This window comes from Hylobates moloch, unplaced genomic scaffold, assembly GCF_009828535.3.
Source record: "Hylobates moloch isolate HMO894 unplaced genomic scaffold, HMol_V3 SCAFFOLD_8, whole genome shotgun sequence".
NCBI classification, from domain to species: domain Eukaryota; kingdom Metazoa; phylum Chordata; class Mammalia; order Primates; family Hylobatidae; genus Hylobates; species Hylobates moloch.
Genome location: NW_026652283.1, coordinates 7,514,632 through 7,539,387, shown reverse-complemented (window position 1 = coordinate 7,539,387; position 24,756 = coordinate 7,514,632). Strand labels below are relative to the sequence as shown.

The following is a 24,756-nucleotide window of genomic DNA, read 5'->3' as shown; positions in this document are numbered from 1 at the left end:
CCAATTCACGCCATTCTCCTGCCTCAGCCTCTCCGCGTGGCTGGGACTACAGGCGCCCGCCACCACGCCCGGCTAATTTTTTTTTTTTTGTATTTTTAGTAGAGACGGGGTTTCACCGTGGTCTCGATCTCCTGACCTCGTGATCCGCCCGCCTCAGCCTCCCAAAGTGCTGGGATTACAAGCGTGAGCCACCGCGCCCGGCTAATTTTTGTATTTTTAGTAGAGATGGGGTTTCACCATGTTGGCCAGGATGGTCTCGATCTCTTGACCTCGTGATCTGCCCACCTCAGCCTCCCAAAGTGCTGGGATTATAGGTATGAGCCACCGCACCCGGCTCAAAACTTTTTTCTCACTACTCTACAATTAAGTCTCAGTTGAACTCTGTGAAGATTCTGGAATACCTAGGTTATTTATTTCTCAGTGTCTATTTCACCAGTAGTTGTAATCATCCTTCAACCAAACATCTCCATTTGAGTAGCATAGGCTATAATGGATTTTCTCTATTTAAGATTACTCAGCAGTGGCCGGGCACGTGGTGGCTCACAACGGTAACCCCAGGACTTTGGGAGTCTGTATTAGCCCATTTTCACACTGTTGATAAAGACATACCTGAGACTGGGCAATTTACAAAAGAAAGAGCCTTTTTTTTTTTTTTTTTTTGAGATGGAGTTTTGCTCTTGCTGTCCAGGCTGGAGTGCAACGGCAGGAGGTCGGGAGTTTGAGACCAGCCTGGCCAATATGGTGAAACCCTGTCGCTACTAAAAATACAAAAATTAGCTGGGCATGGTGGCACATGCCTGTAGTCCCAGCTGCTCAGGAGGCTGACACAGGAGAATCGCTTGAACCCGGGAGGCAGAGGTAGCAGTGAGCTGAGATTGCACCACTGTACTCCAGCCTGCATGGCAGAGTGAGACCCTGTCTAGAAAAAAAAAAAAAAAATTTAATCAGACCTGCAACCATGAACTGTTTTTCATGTATTTCTCCATTTCCTTGTTTGTGTTTCCTTATTTCTGAACATGATGTATGTTTTAAATTGAAAGCTTTAGCTCACTGCAGAAAGTCTCCTAAGTCACATCTCTTCCTTTGCAAGAGTAGGCGAAGAAGGACCTAAGGGCTTGGCTTGTTTGAAAGAACCAGATCCCCAAAGTAACGTCTTTAGGGAAAGTGACAGAAGAGCTTCTGCACCTCCTGATAGAGGAAGTCCAAAGGGTGTGTGCACACACAATGGTGCCTGAAGAAGAGCCTCAAGACCGAGGTGAGCACTCATCTTCTCAGTTCTAGGGAAGGTAGTAGGAGCAGGATGGAGTGGGAAACAGGCATTGAGGTGATAGGGATGACTTTGGAAGAAGAAGTAGACAACTTTTCATAAATAATAATAATTTCAGTATGGAAATAGGTATGGACCCAAGATACTTGGATCAGGGAAAGATGAAAGAAAAAAAGAAAGGCTGGGCACGGTGGCTCACATCTGTAATCCAGCACTTTGGGAGGCTGAGGTGGGCAGATCACCTGAGGTCGGGAGTTCGAGACCAGCCTGACCAACATGGAGAAACCCTGTCTCTACTAAAAATAGAAAATTAGCCGGGCATGGCGGCACATGCTTGTAATCCCAGCTACTTGGGAGGCTGAGGCAGGAGAATCACTTAAACCCAGGAGGCGGAGGTTGCAGTGAGCCACGATCGCACCATTGCACTCCAGCCTGGGCAATAAGAGCGAAACTCCATCTCAAAAAAAAGATAAAACGAAAAACAACTCGGGCCTAGAAGGCCTTAAAGGAATATGAATTTGGCCAGGCTTGCAGGCACATGCCTAAAGTCCCAGCTACTCAGAGGCTGAGGCAGGAGGACCACCTAAGCCTGGAAGTTTGAGGCCAAGGCTGTGCGATTTAAGAGAAAAGAGAGTAGGGAATTGGAAAGTACAGTTTACTCTGAGAGTTTTGCCTGGATTTGTCTTGGGTTCCAGGGTACTATCTGGTCATTTGTTCTGAGATAATTTCTATAATCTCTTCTTGCTTTCACATTTTTTCTGTTTTAATTAGTTTTGATCATAGCCTGACTTTATTATTCTAAGGTTTTTGGGACTCTGGTTTCCTGGGTCTTTGGCAGTGGGGATTATGACTGTGCATTTGTCTTGCTGATCTGACAGAGAAAGCACTCTGGTGGTTCCAGTTGAAGGTCTGGTCCGTGGCGGTCGTATCCATCTTGCTCCTCAGTGTCTGTTTCACTGTGAGTTCTGTGGGTGAGTTCTTGGCTGGAGTGCAGTCATCTCTTGGTCCTTTTCCCAATCACTTTCTATCGATTTCCTGAAGAAACACGTTCCCCTTTCTTTCTTTTTTTTTTTTTTTTGAGACAGAGTCTCACTCTGTTGCCAAGGCTGGAGTGCAGTGGCGCAATCTCGGCTCACTGCAAGCTCCTTCTCCTGGGTTCACGCCATTCTCCTGCCTCAGTCTCCCAAGTAGCTGGGACTACAGGCGCCTGCCACCACGCCTGGCTAATTTTTTGTATTTTTAGTAGAGACGGGTTTTCACCATGTTAGCCAGGATGGTCTCCATCTTCTGACCTCGTGATCTGCCCGCCTCGGCCTCCCAAAGTGTTGGGATTACAGGCGTGAGCCACCGCGCCCGGCCACGTTCCCCTTTCTTGACATAAAATGACAACCCTAACTGAGAAGGCTATGTTTCTAATAAAATGAGTTATTACTATTATTAATTATTCTGGATAATTATGTGTACTTCCAGGTTTCTTTGCCTGGTTTTAGTTGCATTTTTCAAATGTGATCATAACTGTCTTGGTCAGCTTGGGCTGCCATAACAAAATACCATAGACTGGGCCAGGCGTGGTAGCTCATGCTTGTAATCCCAGCACTTCGGGAGGCCAAGGCAGGTGGATCACCTGAAGTCAGGAGTTCAAGACCAGCCTGGACCATATGGTGAAACCCCGTCTCTACTAAAAATACAAAAATTAGCTGGGCGCAGTGGCTCGTGCCTGTAATCCCAGCTACTTGGGAGGCTGAGGCGGGAGACTCAGTTGAACCCTGGAGGCAGAGGTTGCAGTGAGCCGAGATCACGCCTGCACTCCAGCCTGGGTGACAGAGTGAGACTCTGTCTCAAAGAAACAAAACAAAACAAAACAAAACAAAAACATAGACTGAGTGAGTTAAAAAACAGAAATTTATTTTCTGATGGTTCTGGAGGCTGGAAGTCTGACATGAGGACGTCAGGATGGTTGGGTATGGTGAGGTCCCTCTTCCTGACTTACAGGTGATGCCCTCTTGCTGTGTCCTCACATGATGGAGGGAGTGCTAGCTCTTCACGGTTTCTTCTTATAAGAGCACTCATCTCATCATGAGAGCCTCCCTCACAACCTCATCTAAACCTGATTTCCTCCCAAAGGCTCTATCTTCAAATATCACAAATTGGAGCTTAGGGCTTCCACATATGAACTTGGGGAGGACGCAATTCATTCTAAAACAATAACTCCCCGTTGATGGGTGTATTGATGGTAGGTACCATCTAGTTGATCTGCTCCTTTGTTTTAAAAATGCCTCTATTGGGAACATAACTATTATTCTTTCTATGATGCTGTAATTGTATTACTGTGGGGTTTTAATCTTTATGTGAGATTCTTCCCAATATGACAGGAAAAATTGTTCATATGGCCAGGTAATGAATGGCTCACACCTGTAATCCCAGCACTTTGGGAGGCTCAGGTGGGAGGATCACTTGAGGACAGGAGTTCAAGACCAGCCTGGGCAACATAGAGAAACCCTGTCTCTATAAAAAATAAAAAATATAACTCGGCTTGGTGGTACGTGCCTGTGGTCCCAGCTACTCAGGAGGTTGAGGCAGGAGGATTGCTTGAGCCCAGGAAGTTGAGGCTGCAGTTAGCCATAATTGTACCACTGCAATCCAGCCTGGGTGACAGAGACCCTGTCTCAAAAAAAAAAAGTTTATACAGTGATACAATGGAAGAATAAATGAAGTAAACTACTATTTAATTGCTACTCCCTTTGCCAAGTTTTATATTTTTGTGACACCTGAGAAATTTCCCAACTCTCTTGTTTACTATTTGGGTGTCAAAATGTGCTCCATTATCTAATATTATGATTAGAAACAGAAATGAAACATCTGTGAGGAAGTTACTGAATACGATGACTTCCTATGTCAAGTAAAAATGTGTTGATGGCACAGTCTTCAGTTTCTTTCTAGTCGTAAATACATCTCACAGTTTTCAATGTAACCCTAAGAGGCAGAATTGTTACTAAAGTTAAACTTTGCTTTGCTTTTTATAACAAAGGGCAAGAGACAAAAGGCCTTAAAGATGTAATATGGTTGGGATAGCTGTCCCTTTCAAGTCTCATGTTGAAAATTTGAAATTTGGAAGGGACAACTATCACTTGAAATTTGAAATCCCCAATGTTGGATGTGGGGCGTGGCAGGAGGTTTTGAATGATGCAGGTGGATCCCTCATAAATGGCTTGGTGCCCTCCTCGAAGGAATGAGTGAGTTCTTGCTCTGAGTTCGGGTGAGATCAGCCTTTCCCCCTCACTCTGTCTTGTACCCTCTCTTGCCATGTGATATGCCGGCTCCCACACGTTGCCTTCCACTATGACTGAAAGCTTCTTTTTTTTTTTTTTTTTTTTTGAGACGGAGTCTCGCTCTGTCGCCCAAGCTGGAGTGCAGTGGCACGATCTCGGCTCACTGCAAGCTCCGCCTCCTGGGTTCACGCCATTCTCCTGCCTCAGCCTCTCCGAGTAGCTGGGACTACAGGTGCCCGCCACCACACCCGGCTAATTTTTTTGTATTTTTAGTAGAGACGGAGTTTCACCGCGGTCGCAATCTCCTGACCTCGTGATCCACCCGCCTTGGCCTCCCAAAGTGCTGGGATTACAAGCATGAGCCACCGCGCCCGGTCAACTGAAAGCTTCTTGAGGCCTCACCAGAAGGTGAGCAGATGCTGGCACCATGCTTACTGTACAGTCTGCAGAACTGTGAGCCAGTAAAATGTCTTTTCTTTATAAATACCAAGTCTCAGGTATTCCTTTATAGCAATTAGCAATTATAGCAATGCAAACATGCAATTATAGCAATGCAAACATGCAATTATAGCAATACAAAAACGGACTAATACAAGATGGTTATTTAATTATCTGAGAGGAAAGAAGACATGCAAGAACTTAGAGACATAAATTAAGAGAAAATAGAAGAGTTTGACTAGGTTTAGTTTCAAAATCAGAATGACGAAATACATGAATAAAGAAGTGAGGATAAGCGAAAAGTCAGATCTTGCTCTATGTGCATGCCAGTGAACAAAAGAGACCATTTTTGGCGAAACATGTCTAAATGTCTCCAAAGGGTTAGGTTTTACCTTATATTTAATTTGACCCAAATGGTTTTCTTACAGTTACAGCCATCAGAAAACTATAGAAAAACCAAAAGACCTGTGGTATTTCAGGATTAATAGAATTAGATGCTGTTACCTAGTAAGTCAACAAATGCTTACTGAACACCTACTATGAGCAGGCCACTTTTCTAGGTGCTGGGTATATAGCGTGAATACAATGAAATTCCTTCACTAGACTGTATGTTATTGTAGGGGGAGATCAAGATATATACACATATAAACTTATAAACAAACAAGATAAATGAATATAAGAAAGGGTTAAGAACATATTTTTTACTGGACCTGCACAGAAAGAAACATGAGAAAAAAACAGTACGGCTTGAAATGGGATGGGCAAGAGAGAGATGCTGCAGACTTCGTAGAGCATAAGGTTCTTTTATTTATTTATTTATTTTTGAGATGGAGTCTTGTTCTGTTGCCAGGCTGGAGTGCAGTGGTATAATCTCGGCTCACTGCAACCTTCGCCTCCCGGGTTCAAGTTATTCTCCTGCCTCAGCCTCCTGAGTAGCTGGGATTAATAGACACATGCCACCACGCCTGGCTAATTTTTGTATTTTTAGTAGAGTCAGGGTTTCACCATGTTGGTCAGGCTGGTCTCAAACTTCTGACCTCATGATCCGCCCACCTCAGCCTCCCAAAGTGCTGGGGATTACAATCATGAGCCACTGTGCCCAGCCTTTTTTTTTTTTTGAGACAAAGTCTGGCTCTATTGCCCAGGCTAGAGTGCAATAGCACAGTCTCCGCTCACTGCAACCTCCACCTCCCAGGTTCAAGTGATTCTCCTGCCTCAGCCTCCTGTAGCTGGGATTACAGGCATATGCCACCATGCCCACCTAATTTTTGTATTTTTAGTAGAGACAGATTTTCACCATGTTGAACTCCTGACCTCAGGTGATCCACCCCCCCTTGGCCTCCCAAAGTACTGGGATTATAGGTGTGAGCCACCGTGCCCAGCCATAAAGTTGTAAGTTTCTTTATTTTTATTTATTTATTTATTTATTTTTTGAGATGGAGTTGCATTCTTGTCACACAGGCTGGAGTGCAATGGCACGATCTCGGCTCACTGCAATCTCTGTCTTCTAAGTTCAAGTGATTTTCTTACCTCAGCCTCTTGAGTAACTGGGATTACAGGCGCCTGCCACCACCCTTGGCTAATTGTTTTTTTGAGACAGAGTCTTGCTCTGTCGTCCAGGCTGGAGTGCAATGCAATGGTGCGATCTTGGCTCACTGCAACCTCTGCCTCCTGGGTTCAAGCAATTCTCCTGCCTCAGCCTCCCAAGTAGCTCGGATTATAGGTGCCCGCCACCATGCCCAGCTAATTTTTGTATTTTTAGTAGAGACGGGGTTTCACCATGTTGGTCAAACTCCTGACCTCAAGCGATCCACCAGCCTCGGCCTCCCAAAGCACTGGGATTACAGGCGTGAGCCACTGCGCCTGGCCACCTGGCTAATTTTTATATTTTTGTTGGAGACGGGGTTTCACCATGTTGGCCAGGCTGGTCTCTAACTCCCGACCTCAAATGATCCTCCCACCTCAGCCTCCTAAAGTGCTGAGATTACAGGCGTGAGTCACTGCGCCTGTCCACAGCATAAGGTTGTATAGTACAACATAGATCCACTTAAAAGGATGAGAACTAACTCTGATTTCTCTTTCCCAGTGACTCACAATTTTATGTATAGCAAAACTGTCAAGAGGCTGTCCAAGTTACAAGAGTATCAACAGTATCATCCAAGCCTGACCTGCATCATGGAAGGAAAGGACGTAGAAGGTACAACTCTGCAATGAGTAACAAGACTTCCCTTGCTATTAATCAAATTCCTAGTCTGATGGTTTATATCTTCAGCACTAAAATTATCAACTGCGGCCTGGTTTTTCCTACTGCATTCTTTAACTATCTACTTGGTATGTTAAATAGACACCTCAGGCCAGCCCGATGGCTCATACCTGTAATCCCAGCACTTTGGGAGGCCGAGGTGGGTGGATTACCTGAGGGTCGGGAGTTCAAGACCAGCCTGACCAACATGGAGAAACTGCATCTCTACTAAAAATGCAAAAAAAGGCTGGGCGCGGTGGCTCAGGCCTGCAATCCCAGCACTTTGGGAGGCCGAGGCGGGTGGATCACGAGGTCAGGAGATCGAGACCATGGTGAAACCCCGTCTCTACTAAAAATACAAAAAATTAGTCGGGCGTGGTGGCGGGCGCCTGTAGTCCCAGCTACTCGCAGAGGCTGAGGCAGGAGAATGGCGTGAACCCAGGAGGCGGAGCTTGCAGTGAGCTGAGATCGCACCACTGCACTCCAGCCTGGGTGCCTGGGTGACAGAGCGAGACTCCATCTCAAAAAAAAAAAAAAAAAAAACAAATGAAAAGAAAAATATTTAAGGCTTAGAGTGGTTTTATAATTTTCCCAAAATTACAGCACAGAAAATGAGGTTGCAACCCAGATCTGTCTGACTCTAGACTCATTCTTTATAATGGGATGCTAAACTCTAAATGATATTTATATCTATAATTATTAGTGACAAATATAACATTGTCAAGCTTATTTTTGCTAAAGATGTGGACATGGTTCATATATGACCACCAATGAATGATGAGAACCTGAAGTTAAAGTATTTGTCTTTCAAATAATTTTTGTGGGTTTAAAGCAGGGCCTGGAAAACTAAGGCATGGGCCAAACTCAACAAGCTGCCTACTTTTGTAAATGACATTTTATTGCCATACTCATGGTTTTTGTTTTTTTTTTTTTGGTAACATATTGCCAGTGGTTGCTTTCGTACTGCAGTAGCAGAGTTGAGTAGTTGCAACAGAGACCGTATGGCCCAAAAAGCCTAAGATATTTACTATCTGGCCTTTTGCAGGAAGTTTGCTGGTCCCTGTATAGAGTGAAATGATCTAGGGATTAGTAAATACACCAGTAAATGAGTTCAGCTTTGGAAAATCCATGGAGATCCATAGGTGAAAACTAATTAAACCTTAGCGAGCTAAGCTTATAACTTTATGTGAAGAGAATTCTCTGTTAATATTTTTTCTTCTTCTATACTCATTTGGGAAGATTGGAGCTGCTGCCCAACCCCTTGGACTTCATTTCAGTCTAGTTGCTACTTTATTTCTACCGTGATGCAATCTTGGACTGAGAGTCAAAAGAACTGTTCTGTGATGGGGGCTGATCTGCTGGTGATCAACACCAAGGAAGAGCAGGTATGTTCTAACAGGCAAGGTGGTCAGCTAATCTGTTTCCTTTCTTAACTGATAAAGAGTCTTTTTTTTATTGCCCTGAAAGTTCAAAGAAAGGAAAAAAAAAACAAAACTTCTGGGTAAAAAAAAAACAAAAAAACAAAAAACACAGGAAAATCTCCTTAATCTGGAACACTCAAAAATGACTTTTATTTTTATTATTATTATTTTTTTGAGACAATCTCCTTTTGTTGCCCAGGCTTGAGTGTAATGGCATGATCTCAGCTCCCTGCAGCCTCCGCCTCCCGGATTCAGGTGATTCTCCTGCCTCAGCCTCCCAAGTAGCTGGGAGGACAGGCATGCACCACCACGCCTGGCTAATTTTTGTATTTTTAGAAGAGACGTGGTTTCACCATGTTAGTCAGGCTGGTCTTGAACTCCTGACCTCAAATGATCCACCTGCCTCGGCCTCCCAGAGTGTTGGGATTACAGGCGTGAGCCACCATGCCTGGCCAACAATAACTTTATTTTTTATTTTTATTTATTTATTTATTTTGAGATGGAGTCTCGCTCTGTCGCCCAGGCTGGAGTGCAGTGGCACAATCTCGGCTCACTGTAACCTCCACCTCCTGGGTTCACGCCATTCTCCTGCCTCAGCTTCCCAAGTAGCTGGGACTACAGGCGCCTGCCACCATGCCGGGCTAATTTTTTTGTATTTTTAGTAGAGACGGGGTTTCACCGTGTTAGCCAGGATGGTCTCGATCTCCTGACCTCATGATCCACCTGCCTCAGCCTCCCAATGTGCTGGGATTACAGGCGTGAACCACTGTGCCCGGATCTTCTTTTTTTAGTTTTTTGAGACAGAGTCTCCTTCTGTCACCCCACGTTGGAGTGCAGTGGTGTGATCTCGGCTCACTGCAACCTCTCACTTCTGGGTTCAAGTGACTCTTCTGACTCAGCCTCCTGACCAGCTGCAATTACAGGTGCATGCCACCACTCCTGGCTAATTTTTGTATTTTTAGTAGAGACAGGGTTGCACCATGTTGTCCAGGCTAGTCTCAAACTCCTGGCCTCAAGTGATCCGCCTGCCTCGGTCTCCCAAAGTGCTGGGATTATAGGCCTGAGACACCATGCCTGGCCTATAGAATGTTTCAAATTATCCTTGTGTGATGGATGTTGTACTTGAAAAATGATTTATAAAAATAACTGGAGGCCAGGCACGGTGGCTCATGCTTGTAATCCCAGCATTTTGGGAGGCTGAGGCGGGTGGATCACCTCAGGTCAGGAGTTTGAGACCAGCCTGGCCAACCTGGCGAAACCCCTTCTCTACTAAAAATACAAAAATTAGCTTGGCATGGTGGCACACGCCTATAATCACGGTTACTCGGGAGGCTGAGGCAGGAGAATCGCTTGAACCCAGGGGGCAGAGGTTGCAGTGAGCCGAGATCATGCCACTTCATTCCAGTCTGGGCGAAAAAGCAAAACTCTGTCTCAAAAAAAAAAAAAAAAAAATTTGGAGGCCTAAGATATTATTCTCTTCCAAAGAGTATTTTCATTTGCTTTTGCCACATGCCTTGGCACAAGTCCTACAGTACATTACGGCAATTTCAAGGCTTGAAATTTCTACAATATCCAAATGATTCAAAGCCAGATCATAATCTATATGAGATCTGATTTACTGCCTATTTACCCTTACCTCTTTCTTGGCTCTGGACTCTAATTTTTGCCTAACCCTACAAAGTTTTCAAAAGTGCTGTTCATCCTGTCTCCCCAGCCATGTTGTAAACTTTTATTTGTTTTGACTTCCTATGATACACTTAGCACAGAGTCTGAGCAGACAATAGACTACTTGAATGTTCAATGAATGAATGAATAGATAAATTGATGTGGTGGAGAAGGAGGGAAGCACACAAACCATTAACGATGTCTCATATATGTTCATGTACATTCAAAATAATCTGAAAACCTATGTCAAAATATCTTTCCTTGTTTGTACAACATTATTTGAGGCCTGGCGAGGTGTTTCATGCCTGTAGTCCCAGATGCTTGGGTGGCTGAGGCAGGAGAATTGCTTGAATCTGGGAGGCAGAGGTTGCAGTGAGCCGAGATCATGCCACTGTACTCCAGCCTGGGTGAGAGAGCAAGACTCCATCTCAAAAAGAAACAAGTAAAACAAAATATATGACGGCTGGGTGCAGTGGCTCATGCCTGTAATCCCAGCATGTTGGGAGGCCAAGGTGGGCAGATCACTTGAGGCCAGGAGTTCAAGACCAGCTTGGGGGCCAGGCACGGTGGCTCACGCCTGTAATCTCAGCACTTTGGGAGCCTGAGGCGGGTGAATCACAAGGTCAGGAGATTGAGACCATCCTGGCTAACATGATGAAACCCTGTCTCTATTAAAAATGCAAAAAATTAGCTGGGCATGGTGGCGGGAGCCTGTAGTTCCAGCTACTCGGGAGGCTGAGGCAGGAGAATGGCGTGAACCCAGGAGGTGGAGCTTGCAGTGAGCTGAGATCTCACCACTGCACTCCAGCCTGGGCAACAACAGAGCAAGACTCCGTCTCAAAAAAAAAAAAATGTTTAAAAAACCACTTTCTTGGGGTTGGATATGATGAATAAAAAGAAAATAAATTTAAAAAACCTTTCAGTTATTAAGTTTAGAATTTAGAAATATAATACTCTATAATGAAAAAGTAATTTGTAATAAAATATATACTCGACATGTAAATGTTCACTTTAAACATTTGAATTATACTTGATTCAAAGCTCTCCCATTCCAGTGATAGTCAGGGGTGGTTTTAGATTCTCAACACTGACCAGCCATCAGTTTCCTCTCTGTGGCAATGGCCTAAAACTTGGCTGTTTCATGGGGTTGCATTGATTGGATTTTAGAGAGCTCTATGGGTGTTGGTCTCTGCCCGGTCCTTTGTCATAAAGATGGAGCTGAGGCTCAAACTTTTACTCCCATCCCCACAACCTTTTGCTTTCGGGAAATTCTCATCCAGCAGTGCCTTGCTGGGGGAAGGTCATGGGTGGTTGCTTACAAGATGGTTTGTGTTCCAGCCACTTTCTGAACTGTACTTGCTTCACCAAATGGTGGGAATGCCAGCTGTCTGCAGACACTCTGCCTAGCATCATCCTGCACTCCTTTCTCACCAACCGGCAGCATCAGGCCTGGCTGGCAGGCTCTCTGCTGGTTCAATGGCTCAGCAATTAGATTAGATGTAATCACCAGCTCCAGTTTTATTTGTGGGCAAAGATACTTTGGTCACATCTGATCCTGCAAGGAGGAGGGAGTACATATAAAATGCCCTGCCCTTTTCCCAAAAAAAAATAAAGCAGATAGGAATCAGTAATGTAAGGTCGGCATTCTCCCAAATGTACTCTCTTGTCCTATCACTAGCCTACTTTTGATAGTGAAAGATGTTCTTGTGTCTGATCTTACAAAACGGTGTCCCTTAGCAAACCCTGAAGGAAGGAAACTGAGCTGGAGTTACTCTGAAACTAAAATGTGACTATGGGTCCTGGTAACCAGGAAATAGGGAAGATCTCATCTACCATCTCTCATTTAGCAAGTTATACACACCATTTCTTCCTGATATTTATTACTAGATTCTCACTTTTTTTTTTTTGAGATGGAGTTTCACTCTTGTTGCCCAGGCTGGAGTGCAATGGCGTGATCTCGGCTCACTACAACCTCGTCTCCCAGGTTCAAGTGATTCTCCTGCGTCCCACTCCCGAGTAGCTGGGATTATAGGCGTGCACCACCATGCCCAGCTAATTTTTGTATTATTAGTAGAGACAGGGTTTCACCATGTTGGCCAGGCTGGTCTCGAACTCCTGACCTCAGGTGATCCACCTGCCTTGTCTCCGCCTCTCAAAGTGTTGGGATAACAGGCGTGAGCCGCTGCGCCTGGCCAAGACTCTATTTTGAAAAATAATGGATCTTAAGATAAACTTAATTTTCAATCTCTCTTTTTTTTTCTTCTGAGACGGAGTCTTGCTCCGTCGCCCAGGCTGGAGTGCAGTGGCACGATCTCAGCTCACTGCAATCTCCGCCTCCCAGGTTCGAGCGATTCTCCTGCCTCAGCCTCCTGAATAGCTGGGATTACAGGCGTCCGCCACCATGCCCGGCTAATTTTTGTATTTTTAGTAGAGATGAGGTTTCACAATGTTGGCCAGGCTGGTCTTGAACTCCTGACCTCAGGTAATCCACCCACCTTGGCCATCCCAAAATGCTGGAATTACAGGCGTGAGCCACTGTGCCTGGCTTCACTCTCATAAGGAATTCAAAAGAATAGAGAAAAGCCCACAAGCATATGAGAAATCTCATTATGGCACAGCACAAATTTGATAAGTGATAGATCAAACCAAAGTATCATTATAACAATTTTTTATTTTTTGAGACAAGGTCTCACTCTATTGCCCAAGCAGGGTTGTGATCTCAGCCTCTCGAGTACCTGGGACCACAGGTGCACACCACCACACCTGGCTAATTTTTTTATTATTTGTAAAGATGAGGTCTAGCTATGTTGCCCAGGCTGGCCTTAAACTCCTGGGCTCAAGTGATCCTCTCGCCTCAGCCTCCCAAAGTGCTGGGACCACAGACGTAAGACACTGTGCCCAGCCTATTTTTAATTTATTTTTAGAGAAGGGGCCTCACTATGTTGCCCAGGCTGCAGTGCAGCAGCTATTCACAGTGTGATCATAGGGCACTACAGCCTCGAACTCCTGGCCTCAAATGATCCTCCCTCCTCAGCTCAGGAGTAGCTGGGACTACAGGTTTATGTCACCTTGCCGGGCCTAATAATATTTTAAATTAATAAAGTCTCAAAAACTTGAAAAAGAAGAACAAAGTTGGAGGACTCACACTTCCTGATTTCAAAATGTACCACAGAGCAAGAGTAACCAAGACAGTGTGATACTGGCATAAAAACAAACATATAGATCAGGCCAGGTGAGGTGGCTCACGCCTGTAATCCCAGCACTTTGGGATGCCAAGGTGAGCGGATGGCCTGAGATCAGGAGATCCAGACCAGCCTGGCCAACATGGTGAAACCCAGTCTCTACTAAAAATACAAAAATTAGCCCGGCGTGGTAGCACACATCTGTAGTCCCAGCTACTCGGGAGGCTGAGGCAGGAGATTGCTTGAACCCAGGAGACGGAGGTTGCAGTGAGCCAAGATCGCACCATGGCACTCCAGCCTGGGCAACAGAGCAAGACTTCATCTCAATAAATAAATAAATAAACAAACAAACGTATAGATCAATATAATAAGCAAATTCAAAAATGAAACATTCACATTAATAGTCAATTGATTATTAACAACTCAATAGGGAAAGAGTGGTCTTTTCAACACATGTTGCTTGGACAGCTAGATAACCATATGCAAAAGAATTAAGTAGGACCCCTATCTAACATCGTATAGAAAAAAAAATATATATATATATATCTCTTTCTCTGTCCCCCAGGCTGGAGTGCAGTGGCGCGATCTCGGCTCACCGCAACCTCCACCTCCTGGGTTCACGCCATTCTCCTGCCTCAGCCTCCCAAGTAGCTGGGAATACAGGCGCCCGCCAACACGCCCGGCTAATTTTTTGTTTTTAGTAAAGACGGGGTTTCACCGTGTTAGCCAGGATGGTCTCGATCTCCTAACCTCGTGATCCGCCCACCTCTGCCTCCCAAAGTGCTGGGATTACAGGCTTGAGCCACTGTGCCCGGCTAAATATATATATTTTTTAAGTCACAGAAACTTTTATTGGAAAGGAATGAGCTGTAGTAAAGTGACAACCAGTGCATGTGACCAAATGGATGAGGTGGGGGTACAGGTGGGCACCAAGGGCTGGCCCAAGACCAGAGCTGGTGACCGCTGGGGCCTGATTGTGGGGCCTTGGGCCATAGGCCCTTTGGGCTGGAGTGCGTGGGCCCAGTAGAAATACAAAAATAAACTCTGGGCTGGGTGTGGTGCCCGCGCTGGGATTACGCCTGTAATCCCAGCACTTTGGGAGGCCGAGGCAGGCGGATTGCCTGAGGTCAGGAGTTCCAGATCAGCCTTGCCCAATGTGGTGAAACCCCTTCTCTACTAAAAATACAAAAATTAGCTAGGCGAGGTGGCAGGCGCCTGTGATCCCAGCTACTTGGGAGGCTGAGGCAGCAGAATCACTTGAACCCAGGAGGTGGAGGTTGCAGTGAGCCGAGATTGCACCATTGCACTACAGCCTGGGCTACAAGAGCGAAACTCTGCCTCAAAATAAATTAATAAATAAATAAATTGCCTTTTGAACCCCTAGGCTCCTCTAGCCCATTTCCTCCCTTCCTATCCCTTCCACATCTTCCCCCCGGCCCCCAACACTACACCTGGCTAATTAATTTTTTATTGTCTGTAGAGACTAGGATCTCACTATGTTGCCCAGGCTAGTCTCGAACTCCTGGCCTCCAGCAAACCTCTGGCCTCAGCCACCAAAGGTGCTGAGATTATAGGCATGAGTCACTACATCTGGCCATAAATTTCTTGAATTTTATATATAAGTCAATATTCTTTTTTTTTTTTTTTTTTGAGACGGAGTCTCGCTCTGTCACTCAGGCTGGAGTGCAGTGGCGCAATCTCGGCTCACTGCAAGCTCTGCCTCCCGAGTTCACGCCATTCTCCTGCCTCAGCCTCTCCGAGTAGCTGGGACTACAGGCGCCCGCCACCACGCCCGGCTAATTTTTTGTATTTTTAGTAGAGACGGGGTTTCACCGTGGTCTCTATCTCCTGACCTCGGGATCCACCCGCCTCGGCCTCCCAAAGTACTGGGATTACAAGCGTGAGCCACCGCGCCCGGCCATAAGTCAATATTCTTGTTCTAAGAAAACACAAACTATTTTGGGATGAAGTGTTATAATATCTGAAATTTACTCTCAAATATCTGTTTAAAAAGAGAAAATATAGAATGTTAAATGAAATGTGGCTAATGCTAACAATTGTTATCTAGGTAAAATGTACACACGGGTTTATGAGCTTAAGCTTGCAACTTTATGTAGTTTGAAATTTTTTTAAAAAGAAGGTTAAAGTAAAACAAAAAATGTTGAGTGAACAGCAAATATAGAAATCAACAGCATGAGCCTGGGCAACACAGTGAAACTCTGTCTCCTCAAACAATACAAAAAATTAGCCCGGCATTGTGGCTCATGCCTGTAGTTCTAGCTACTCGGAAGGCTGAGGTGGGAGGATTGCTTCAGCCCAGGAGGTGGAGTTTGCAGTGAGCCAAGCCTCACTACACTCCCAGCCTGGGCAACTGAGCGAGACCCTGGCTCAAATAAGTAAATATAGAAAAAAAAAAAAAACTTTCATATATTACAACCATTTGAAAAATGTAATGGCAATATTTTAACACACCATAAAATAATCTGAAGAGGAAGATATCTGTAGAAAGTACGACTTGGGCCAGGCGCAGTGGCTTATGCCTGTAATCCCAGCACTTTGGGAAGCCGACATGGGGAGATCACCTGAGGTCAGGAGTTCGAGACCAGCTTGGCCAATGTGGTGAAACTCCTTCTCTACTAAAAATACAAAAATTAGCTGGGCATGGTGGCAGCCGCCTGTAATCCCAGCTATTTGAGAGGCTGAGGCAGAATTGCTTGAACCCAAGAGGCGGAGGTGGCAGTGAGCCGAGATCATGCCATTGCATTACAGCCTGGGCTACAAGAGCAAAACACCATCTCAAAAAAAAAAAAGAACTTGGCTTAGCTGATTTCCATCTCAGATAAGACACTTCTTATGTAACTTTGAGCAAGTTCATTACTTTTGTGCTTTTTTTTTTTCTGTAAAATGAAGACACCAAAAGTGACCTATCTCAGAAGTTTTGAGGTTTAAATAAGCTAATGAACGTAAAGTCCTTAGAATAATGCCTAGCACTCAGTAAATGTAAAGTGGGAGCATAAAGATTCAGGGCAACTTGAATTGATGCTCTCGGCAGGAAATACATGAAAGGAAGGTATTATTATAGAAAGGTTTAAAAATATACCTAAATACTAGCCAGGCGCGGTGTCTCATGCCTATAATCCCAGTACTTTGGGAGGCCAAGGCAGGCAGATTGCCTGAGGTCAGGAGTTCGAGACCAGTCTGGCTAACATGGTGAAACCTTGTCTCTACTAAAAATACAAAAATTAGCTGGGCGTGGTAGCACGCACCTGTAGTCCCAGCTACTTGGGAGTCTGAGGCAGGAGAATCGCTTGAACCTGGGATGTTGAGGTTGCAGTGAGCAGAGATGGCACCACTGCACTTCAGCCTGGGTGACAGAGTGAGACTGCATCTCAGAAGAATTCTAAAGACATGTGACGTGTAGAATTAATGTTTTCATTAATTTATAAATTTAACGTGATTGCAATAAGTTGCCTTTTTCAACTAGTCAAGTGATTTTCAAGCTCATACAGAAAAATAATAAAAGTTAGCTTTGCTACTAGGAACGATTTGTAAGTTATAACAAATGCTCCGCCGGGCACGGTGGCTCATGCCTGTAATCCCAGCACTTCGGGAGGCTGAGGGGGGTGGATCATCTGAGGTCAGGAGTTTGATAGCAGCCTAACCAACATGGTTAGACCCTATCACTACTAAAAAATACAAAATTATCTGGGTGTGGTGGCACATGCCTATAATCCCAGCTACTCCGGAAGCTGAGGCAGGAGAATCGCTTGAATATGGGAGGCAGAGGTTGCAGTGAGCTGATATTGCGCCACTGCCCTCTAGCCTGGGCAACAAGAGCAAAACTCCATCTCATAAAAAAAAAAAAAAAAAAAGAAAAGAAATAGAACCAATGCTCAAGTCTGCCCCACATTTGTCCTTGCTGGTAGACCATGTTAAATTTAGTTCTTCAGTGGGGTAACTTCTGATGACCAAACTTGGCAGTGTGGTCCTGCACTCCAGCCTGGGCAACAAAGTGAGACCCCATCTCAAAAAACAAAACAAAAACCACAAAGAAATCGCTGGATAGCATCTTCTTGGGTTATTATATATCATGCAGATATCCTTTCCAATTCTCCCTGTGATATTATGAAATGTATTTCTTCTTAGTCACCATTTCCTGTCACATAGCTCCTAAAATCTTCGAAATCTCTGGAGTGGTAACTTTTGTATGCTAATGGTGACTGCTTTGCTGGGGGCTCCAAGATAGCCTCAGGATGTGGGCTGGTTGCCAGGAGAAACCGCCAAGTGATTGGAGGGTTGAAAGTTTCACTCCCATTCAGGGACCTCCAGAAGGGACAGGGGCTGAAGGTTGAGTTGATAAACCAATGGCCAGTGATGTAATCAATCGTGCCTACCTAATGAAGCTTCCCTAAAAACACAAATGGAATGAGTTCTGAGGGCTCCGGGATAGCTGCACACATGGAGACTCCTTAAGGGTGGTTCACCCTGCTTGTCTTTTCTCCTATACCTCGCCCTATGCATCTCTTCCATCTGGTTGTTCATCCGTATCCTTTGCAATATCCTTCACAATAAGTAAGGTGTTTCCCTGAGTTCTATGAGCCACTAGAGCAAACTAATCAAACTCAAGCAAGAGGTCGAGGGAACCCTGATTTGTAGCTGGTCAGTCAAAAGCGCAGGTAAGACAACCTGAAGCTTGTGATTGGCATTAGAAGTACAGGCAGTCTTGTGGGACTGAGCCTTCAACCTGTAAGATCTAGAGCTATTTCCAGGTAGACAGTGCTGGAATTGAATTAGACACCCAGCTGGTATCTACTGCAGAATTGCTTGCTTGGAGGCCAGGCGCCGTGGCTTACACCTGTAATCCCAGCACTTTGGGAGGCCAAGGCGGGCAGATCATCTGGTCAGGATTCCAGACCAGCCTGGCCAGTATGGTGAAACCCTGTCTCTACTAAAAACACACAAATTAGCCAGGCGTGGTGGCAGGCGCTTGTAATCCCAGCTACTCAGGAGGCTGAGGCAAGAAAATCGTTTGAACTCAGGCAGAGGTTGCAGTGAGCAGAGATCGTGCCATTGCACTCCAGCCTGGGCTACAAGAGCGAAACTGTGTCTCAGAAAACAAAACAAACAAAAAAGAATTGCTTGCTTGGTGTGAGGACCCCTGCATATTTCCTATCAACAACGTAGTAAGCTCCACTTCTGTTCTACCTCCTTCCGATTTTCATATCTCTAATGGGAAGTTGATATTTGCAATTATCTGTGCCTGTTTTCCAATCTTACCCAAATGTACAATGAAGTTTCTTCCCAGTGGGAAGATATCATAAAATATTAGAATGCCAGAAATTTACATTCTAGGAATGTAATAAAACTATTGTTCATCTAATTGTTAGCAAGAACAAGAATAAAACCAAGAACGATTTTTAAAAGGTACTCAAATGTCAACTTTATTGTTTCTATATAAACACCTTTTTGTACTGAAAACTAAAAATAACAAAGTTTGCTGTGATTGCAATCCAAATTTTTGAAAGCCAGAAATTCTAATTATGCTATAGCCAAACTACCTAATGCTTTCTTTATCCACAAGTAACTTTGCTTCAATTTCTTGATGTTGGGTTTCATCTCACTGACTTTGGGCTTCTAAGACACATGGGAATACTTATATCGTCTTGGCTTCTTTGGGTCAAATCAAACAGTAGGGCTAAAGTTATTCAAATACATTCAGATTACACAGATCCCTTATGAATTACTAGTATCATAGTAGGAAGAAAAAGATACAAGAAAAAAAATATATCCTAGAACTCATCAAAATTATTGGTGTATAGTCTATACTAGTATAGAGTAGCTTTCTCAACCTGCTATATAAAATTACCAGCAAGAAAAAAAGGTGCAAGAATAAGATTTATGGCTGAAGTGGCTTGGTGTCATGATCCCCTATTTTAGCATTCTCAGAAGGATCCCATCCGTTAGACACGCAGAAACTGCAGGGACATTTGAATGGTCTTGGTTCCTTCTGAAAAAAAATGATGAAATGGATTAACTGGAATATTGTACCCCAGAGAAATGTAATAAATCCTCAACTATAATATTGTTTATTTAGGTAAGTGTTGGAACGGGGAACACACACAAAAAGGGCATATGGGCCAAAAGCAAAACATTTTAGGAGAAAAAAAGAGGGAGGATCAAAATATGGGTACCACAGAATGGCAGAGCTTGTGGGTCATTTTGTAATGGTAACAAGTGCAGGTTGTCAATAAAACATTCTAGTCTCAGTTCTCTGAATGCCTTAAATGTAACTCATTCTGCTGCTAGACACTGAAGTGTTTGTCCTCTTACTATACAGTGCTGCCCTGAAGATATTTGTGACAGCACGTGAAAGTATCAACCTAACACCAAGAGTGACCCCTAGTGTAAACTATGAACTCTGGATGATAATCCTGTCAGGGTAAATTCATCAGCTGCAAAGTGTGCAATTCTGGGGTGTGACGTTGACAGTAGAGGCGGCATGTGTGGGGTGTGGGGGAAGGGCTATGAACATAAAACTTCTCTGAAAAATAAAGAATAAAGAATATATTTTTTAAAACTACAAGCATGAATTGACTTATCCATCGTTCCTGGGGATTCAGAAAGTCCAAGCAAATTCCGTAATTTCCTATTCTGACAAAAGGAAACAAACCAGATACCCATCCACATGTACAGCCAAAAAAAAAAAGGAAAATAAAAAGAAAAAAATTAGACTTACCTTAACTCCCTTAAGCCCATTGTTTGTTGGTATTCTTTCATGCTTCATGGGAAGAAAAAAATATGTTTATTAAAAATTCTATCAAGAAAAAGATTACTAATATTACATATCTATATAAGGGAGAGAAGCTAGGGAATTTGTTATTGAGACGGGGTCTTTCTCTGTTGCCCAGGCTGGATTGCAGTGGAGCAATCATGGCTCACTGCAGCCTTAACCCCCCAGGCTCAAGTGATCCAGCTGCCTCAGCCCTCAGCCACCCACCCCACAGCAGCTGGGACTTACAGGCATGCACCACTACACCCAGCTAATTAATTTTTTGTAGAGATGGCTGATTTTATTAATTTTTTATATTGCCTAGGCTGGTCTGGAACTCCTTGAGCTCAAGTGATCCTCCCCACCTCAGCCTTCCAAAGTGCAGGGATTACAGACGTGGCTAGGAGTCTTTTTGCCCAGGCCAGAGGGCAATGGCACAATCTCGGCTCACTGCAACCTCTGCCTCCAGGGTTCAAGCGATTCTCTATCCTCAGTCTCCCGAGTAGCTGAGATTACAGGTGCCCGCCACCAGGCCCAGCTAACTTTTTGTATTTTTAGTAGAGGCAGGGTTTCACCATGTTGGCCAGGCTGGTTTCGAATTCCTGCCCTCAGGTGATCCACCTGCCTCAGCCTCCAAAAGTGCTGCGATTACAGGCCTCAGCCACCGCACCGGGTCTAGAGCTAGGAGTCTTAATTAGGTCTTAATTTATGAGTGTTACTCCCCGGAATTGGGCAGCCCCGGCCCCATCACATCAACATACCGTACGAACTCTGCCGAGTAATATGTATCTCAATCTTGCCAACTTTTCTCTCTGCACAGACAGCAATGTTCTTATTCCTCTCCCATTGTAAAACAACTCATCTGCCATTTCCTTGAGGACTGCTGCTTTTGCAGCCTGTCGACGGAGTAAAGGTTCCCGTACAGGGGAAGCAGATTCGCTACTAGCGTTGATAGTCAAGTTACTAAGGTTCTTTATCAACGCCTCAGGGCAGATTTGAGAGGCCCCTGAAAAAGAAGGTTAAAAACCATTACATTAAGGGGATCTTCAACATTCACACTTCAACTAGGTCTGCCCTTAAGCAGGGGAACAGGGCGCTGTGTGGGAAATTCCTCAGGGTGGAAGGTCACAGTAAACAACGCACAACCTCTAGTCTTTTCTTAAAAATCGGAAAGTTAGCCCGGCGCGGTAGCTCACGCCTGTAATCCCAGCACTTGGGGAGGCCGAGGCGGGCGGATCATCTGAGGTCGGGAGTTGGAGACCAGCCTGACCAGACAGAAACCCCGTCTCAATTAAAAATACAAAATTAGCCTGACGTGGTGACACATGCCTGGAATTCCAGCTACTCAGGAAGGCTGAGGCAGGAGAATCGCCTGAATCCGGGAGGCGGAGGTTGCAGTGAGCCGAGATTGCGCCACTGCACTCCAGCCTGGGCGACAGAGCGAGACTCCGTCTCAAAAAAATAAATATAAATAAAAATAATGTTGGCGAGAGATTAAGAAAAACTTTCGGTTCAACTGAAGTTAAAGTTTCTCATATTTGTTCTTTCATTTTTTTTCCTATCTTTTGTTTATTTGGTCTCTGTATTTGTTCCTTTTTACCGTTCCTGACATGTATTGCTGTTGGGGAAGATACTGATGCAACGACGCTATGAGCCGCGTTCTGTGATTCCAATGATTTCTCCCCAGAAACTGGTCTTAGAAATCTGAAGTACTGGCCGGGCGCGGTGGCTCACGCCTGTAATCCCAGCACTTTGGGAGGCCGAGGCGGGCGGATCACGAGCTCAGGAGATCGAGACCATCCTGGCTAACACGGTGAAACCCCGTCTTTACTAAAAATACCAAAAAAAATTAGCCGGGCGTGGTGACGGGCGCCTGTAGTCCCAGCTACTTGGGAGGCTGAGGCAGGAGAATGGCGTGAACCCGGGAGGCGGAACTTGGAGTGAGCCGAGATCCCGCCACTGCACTCCAGCCTGGGCGACAGAGCGAGACTCCGTCTCAAAAAAAAAAAAAAAGAAATCTGAAGTACTCCCAAGCATAGTGAATAAAATACAATTCTCACCACCACCATCACCGCTTTTAATAAAGTCTTTGACCTCTGTGTTTTCTCACCGGAGGAAGCTGGACTCCCTCTGGTTTGAGGTTTACCTAAATACATTCCTCTTGCAAAGACTGAAGTCAACATTAAAAAAAAAAAAAGAAAGAAAGACGGCAGCCTTTCGACCTCCCAACCCCCCTATAGTCATATAGTAAAGAAGGGCATTATCTGGCTTACCTGAATCGTCCCGGGAATTTTCTTCGGTGAGCATTTGTAGAGACCCTGGGATGTAGGTTGGATTAAACTTCTGTGATGGGTCCATCGGCGTCTTGACACAACACTAAGCTTCTCTTGGATCTTTGAAATCTTTGAAACCTAGCAGAAACTGAAGATGGAGCCTCAAATTGCTACAAGGTAGCCCGGAAAGAGGCTGAAAACCGGAGGTGCAACGAATGGTCGAGGAACTGACGTAAAATATAGGTCCGGCTTCCTCTTAAAATACAGATAAGCCAATCTTCCAGGATATTTGAATGTTAATGATCCAATGATTAGAGGATTAAGGGATCCAAATGATGAAAGGTTAATGGGCGTAGTTTAGACTAATAGGGTAGTTCTTCATCTGCTTTGCATTAAAATAATGTCATATGTCATATCTGCTAGAAAATTTTTTGAAAGCTTCTCTTTTTGTGGTTCTAAGGTTGCCTTACATATAAGTTGTTTTTTTCATGTTGTTTTTTTGTTTTCCCAAACTCTACTCCTGGAGATGGCTTGTTCTGTGAACTGGGCTTAAGTGTTCTAGTGCAGAGGAGAATGGCAGTTTTTACCGCGCCCGCCCCACCGCCACCACTGCCCATAAACTCCCAATTATTAGCTAACTGAGAAAGTTTCCTTTAAGTTTTCCTTGCCTTAATCATCTTAAACCTTTGCTGCTACTAAGAAAGGAGGAAAAATGAACAAGTATCTGTTATGAACACTTTCATAGCTTGATATTTTAGGGACATGTATTTTTTATTTGTTATTTTGTTTTTAACAAAAGTTTTATAAACTATAAACAGTACCTAACATTTCTGAGCAGCTGAAATTAACTAAACTTACAAATTGCTACTCCCTCCCCACAAAAAAATGCGTGTATTTGGAGCAAAGCACAACAGCATTTAACCACTGATTGTCTGCAGGAGGTGGAAGAACAAGTCCCCAGCTGCCCCTCTCATCTTTTTCCCTCACCCTCCCCCATTCCCTCTCTAGGTGGAAACCACGAGAAAATACTCAAAGGCAACCTTGTTTGGGTTTGGTAAAAAGCAAAAATTGAAGTTATGATTAAGAAATATTTTCATAGAGAATGGGCAGCCATAGACATAGATCATGTCCCAACACTTTACGCAAGTGATTCTCAAAAGTGTGGTCTCCAGGATCGCTTAATCACCCAGCAGTTAAAGGCTGCAGTGACCTATGATCATGCCACTGCACTCCAGCCTGGTAGACAGGGCAGGACCCTGCCTCTTTTTTTTTTTTTTTTTTTTGAGATGGAGTCTGGCTCTTTCACCCAGGCTGGAGTGCAGTGGCGCGATCTCGGCTCACTGCAGGCTCCGCCCCCCAGGGTTCACGCCATTCTCCTGCCTCAGCCTCCCAAGTAGCTGGGACTACAGGCGCCTGCCACCTCACCCGGCTAATTTTTTGTATTTTTAGTAGAGACGGGGTTTCACCGTGTTAGCCAGGATGGTCTCGATCTCCTGACCTCGTGATCCGCCCGCCTCGGCCTCCCAAAGTGCTGGGATTACAGGCGTGAGCCACCGCGCCCGGCCGACCCTGCCTCTTGAAAAAAAAAAAAAAAAAAGTGCAGTTTACAACAAGCACCTAGTTAACTTAGATATACAAATTCTGAGCTCCGACCCAGCCCTACTGAATCAAAGACTGGGGCCCAGTGGTAATGCTTTAACAAGCCTCCCAGGCAATTCTGCGCTTAGCCAGAAGACCCAGAATTGATCCCCAGGTGATTCTGATGGGTGCTCAAGTTAAGCAGCCCTGCTTTACAGCACTGTGAACTTTCTACTTCTGTTGTTGAGCTCTTGGCTAATCTCCCTCTTGCCCTGGGAATCTCTCTGATATCGGTCCCCAAGAATTTCACTGGAGAGATAAATACAAAAAAATCCCATTGCAGGGGGTTTAGGATTAGGAGGTGAGATAACAAAAAGGGCTGAAATAGACTCTCATTTCTAAAAAAACCTAGGCTGGGCACAGTGGCTCACGCCTGTAAATCCCAGCACTTTGGGAGGTTGAGGCAGGTGGCTCACTTGAAACCAGCAGTTCAGGACTAACCTGGCCAACATGGTGAAACACTGTCTCCACTAAAAATACAAAAATTAGGCCAGGCACAGTGGCTCACGCCGGTAATCCCAGCACTTTGGGAGGCCGAGGCGGGTGGATCACGAGGTCAGGAGATCGAGACCATCCTGGCTAACACAGTGAA

General features: G+C 44.8%; 2 protein-coding genes across 2 annotated transcripts; one reads left to right on the top strand and one right to left on the bottom strand.

Moving 5' to 3' along the window:
• The first annotated feature begins 1,197 nt into the window (after positions 1 to 1,197).
• On the top strand, positions 1,198 to 11,794 carry CLEC4C (C-type lectin domain family 4 member C). Its single transcript, XM_058442078.1, has 5 exons — positions 1,198 to 1,255; positions 2,146 to 2,238; positions 7,061 to 7,171; positions 8,456 to 8,615; positions 11,641 to 11,794. The coding sequence occupies exons 1-5, from the start codon at positions 1,225 to 1,227 to the stop codon at positions 11,792 to 11,794; spliced, it is 549 nt and encodes a 182-aa protein (XP_058298061.1). The 5' UTR covers positions 1,198 to 1,224.
• A 7,220-nt stretch (positions 11,795 to 19,014) lies between these two features.
• Positions 19,015 to 22,744, bottom strand: DPPA3 (developmental pluripotency associated 3). Its single transcript, XM_032159005.2, has 4 exons — positions 22,527 to 22,744; positions 21,015 to 21,259; positions 20,221 to 20,262; positions 19,015 to 19,491 (listed from the first exon to the last, which is right to left on the bottom strand). Exons 1-4 carry the CDS (start codon positions 22,609 to 22,611, stop codon positions 19,381 to 19,383), a joined length of 483 nt encoding a protein of 160 aa, XP_032014896.1. The 5' UTR covers positions 22,612 to 22,744; the 3' UTR covers positions 19,015 to 19,380.
• Positions 22,745 to 24,756: the final 2,012 nt, after the last annotated feature.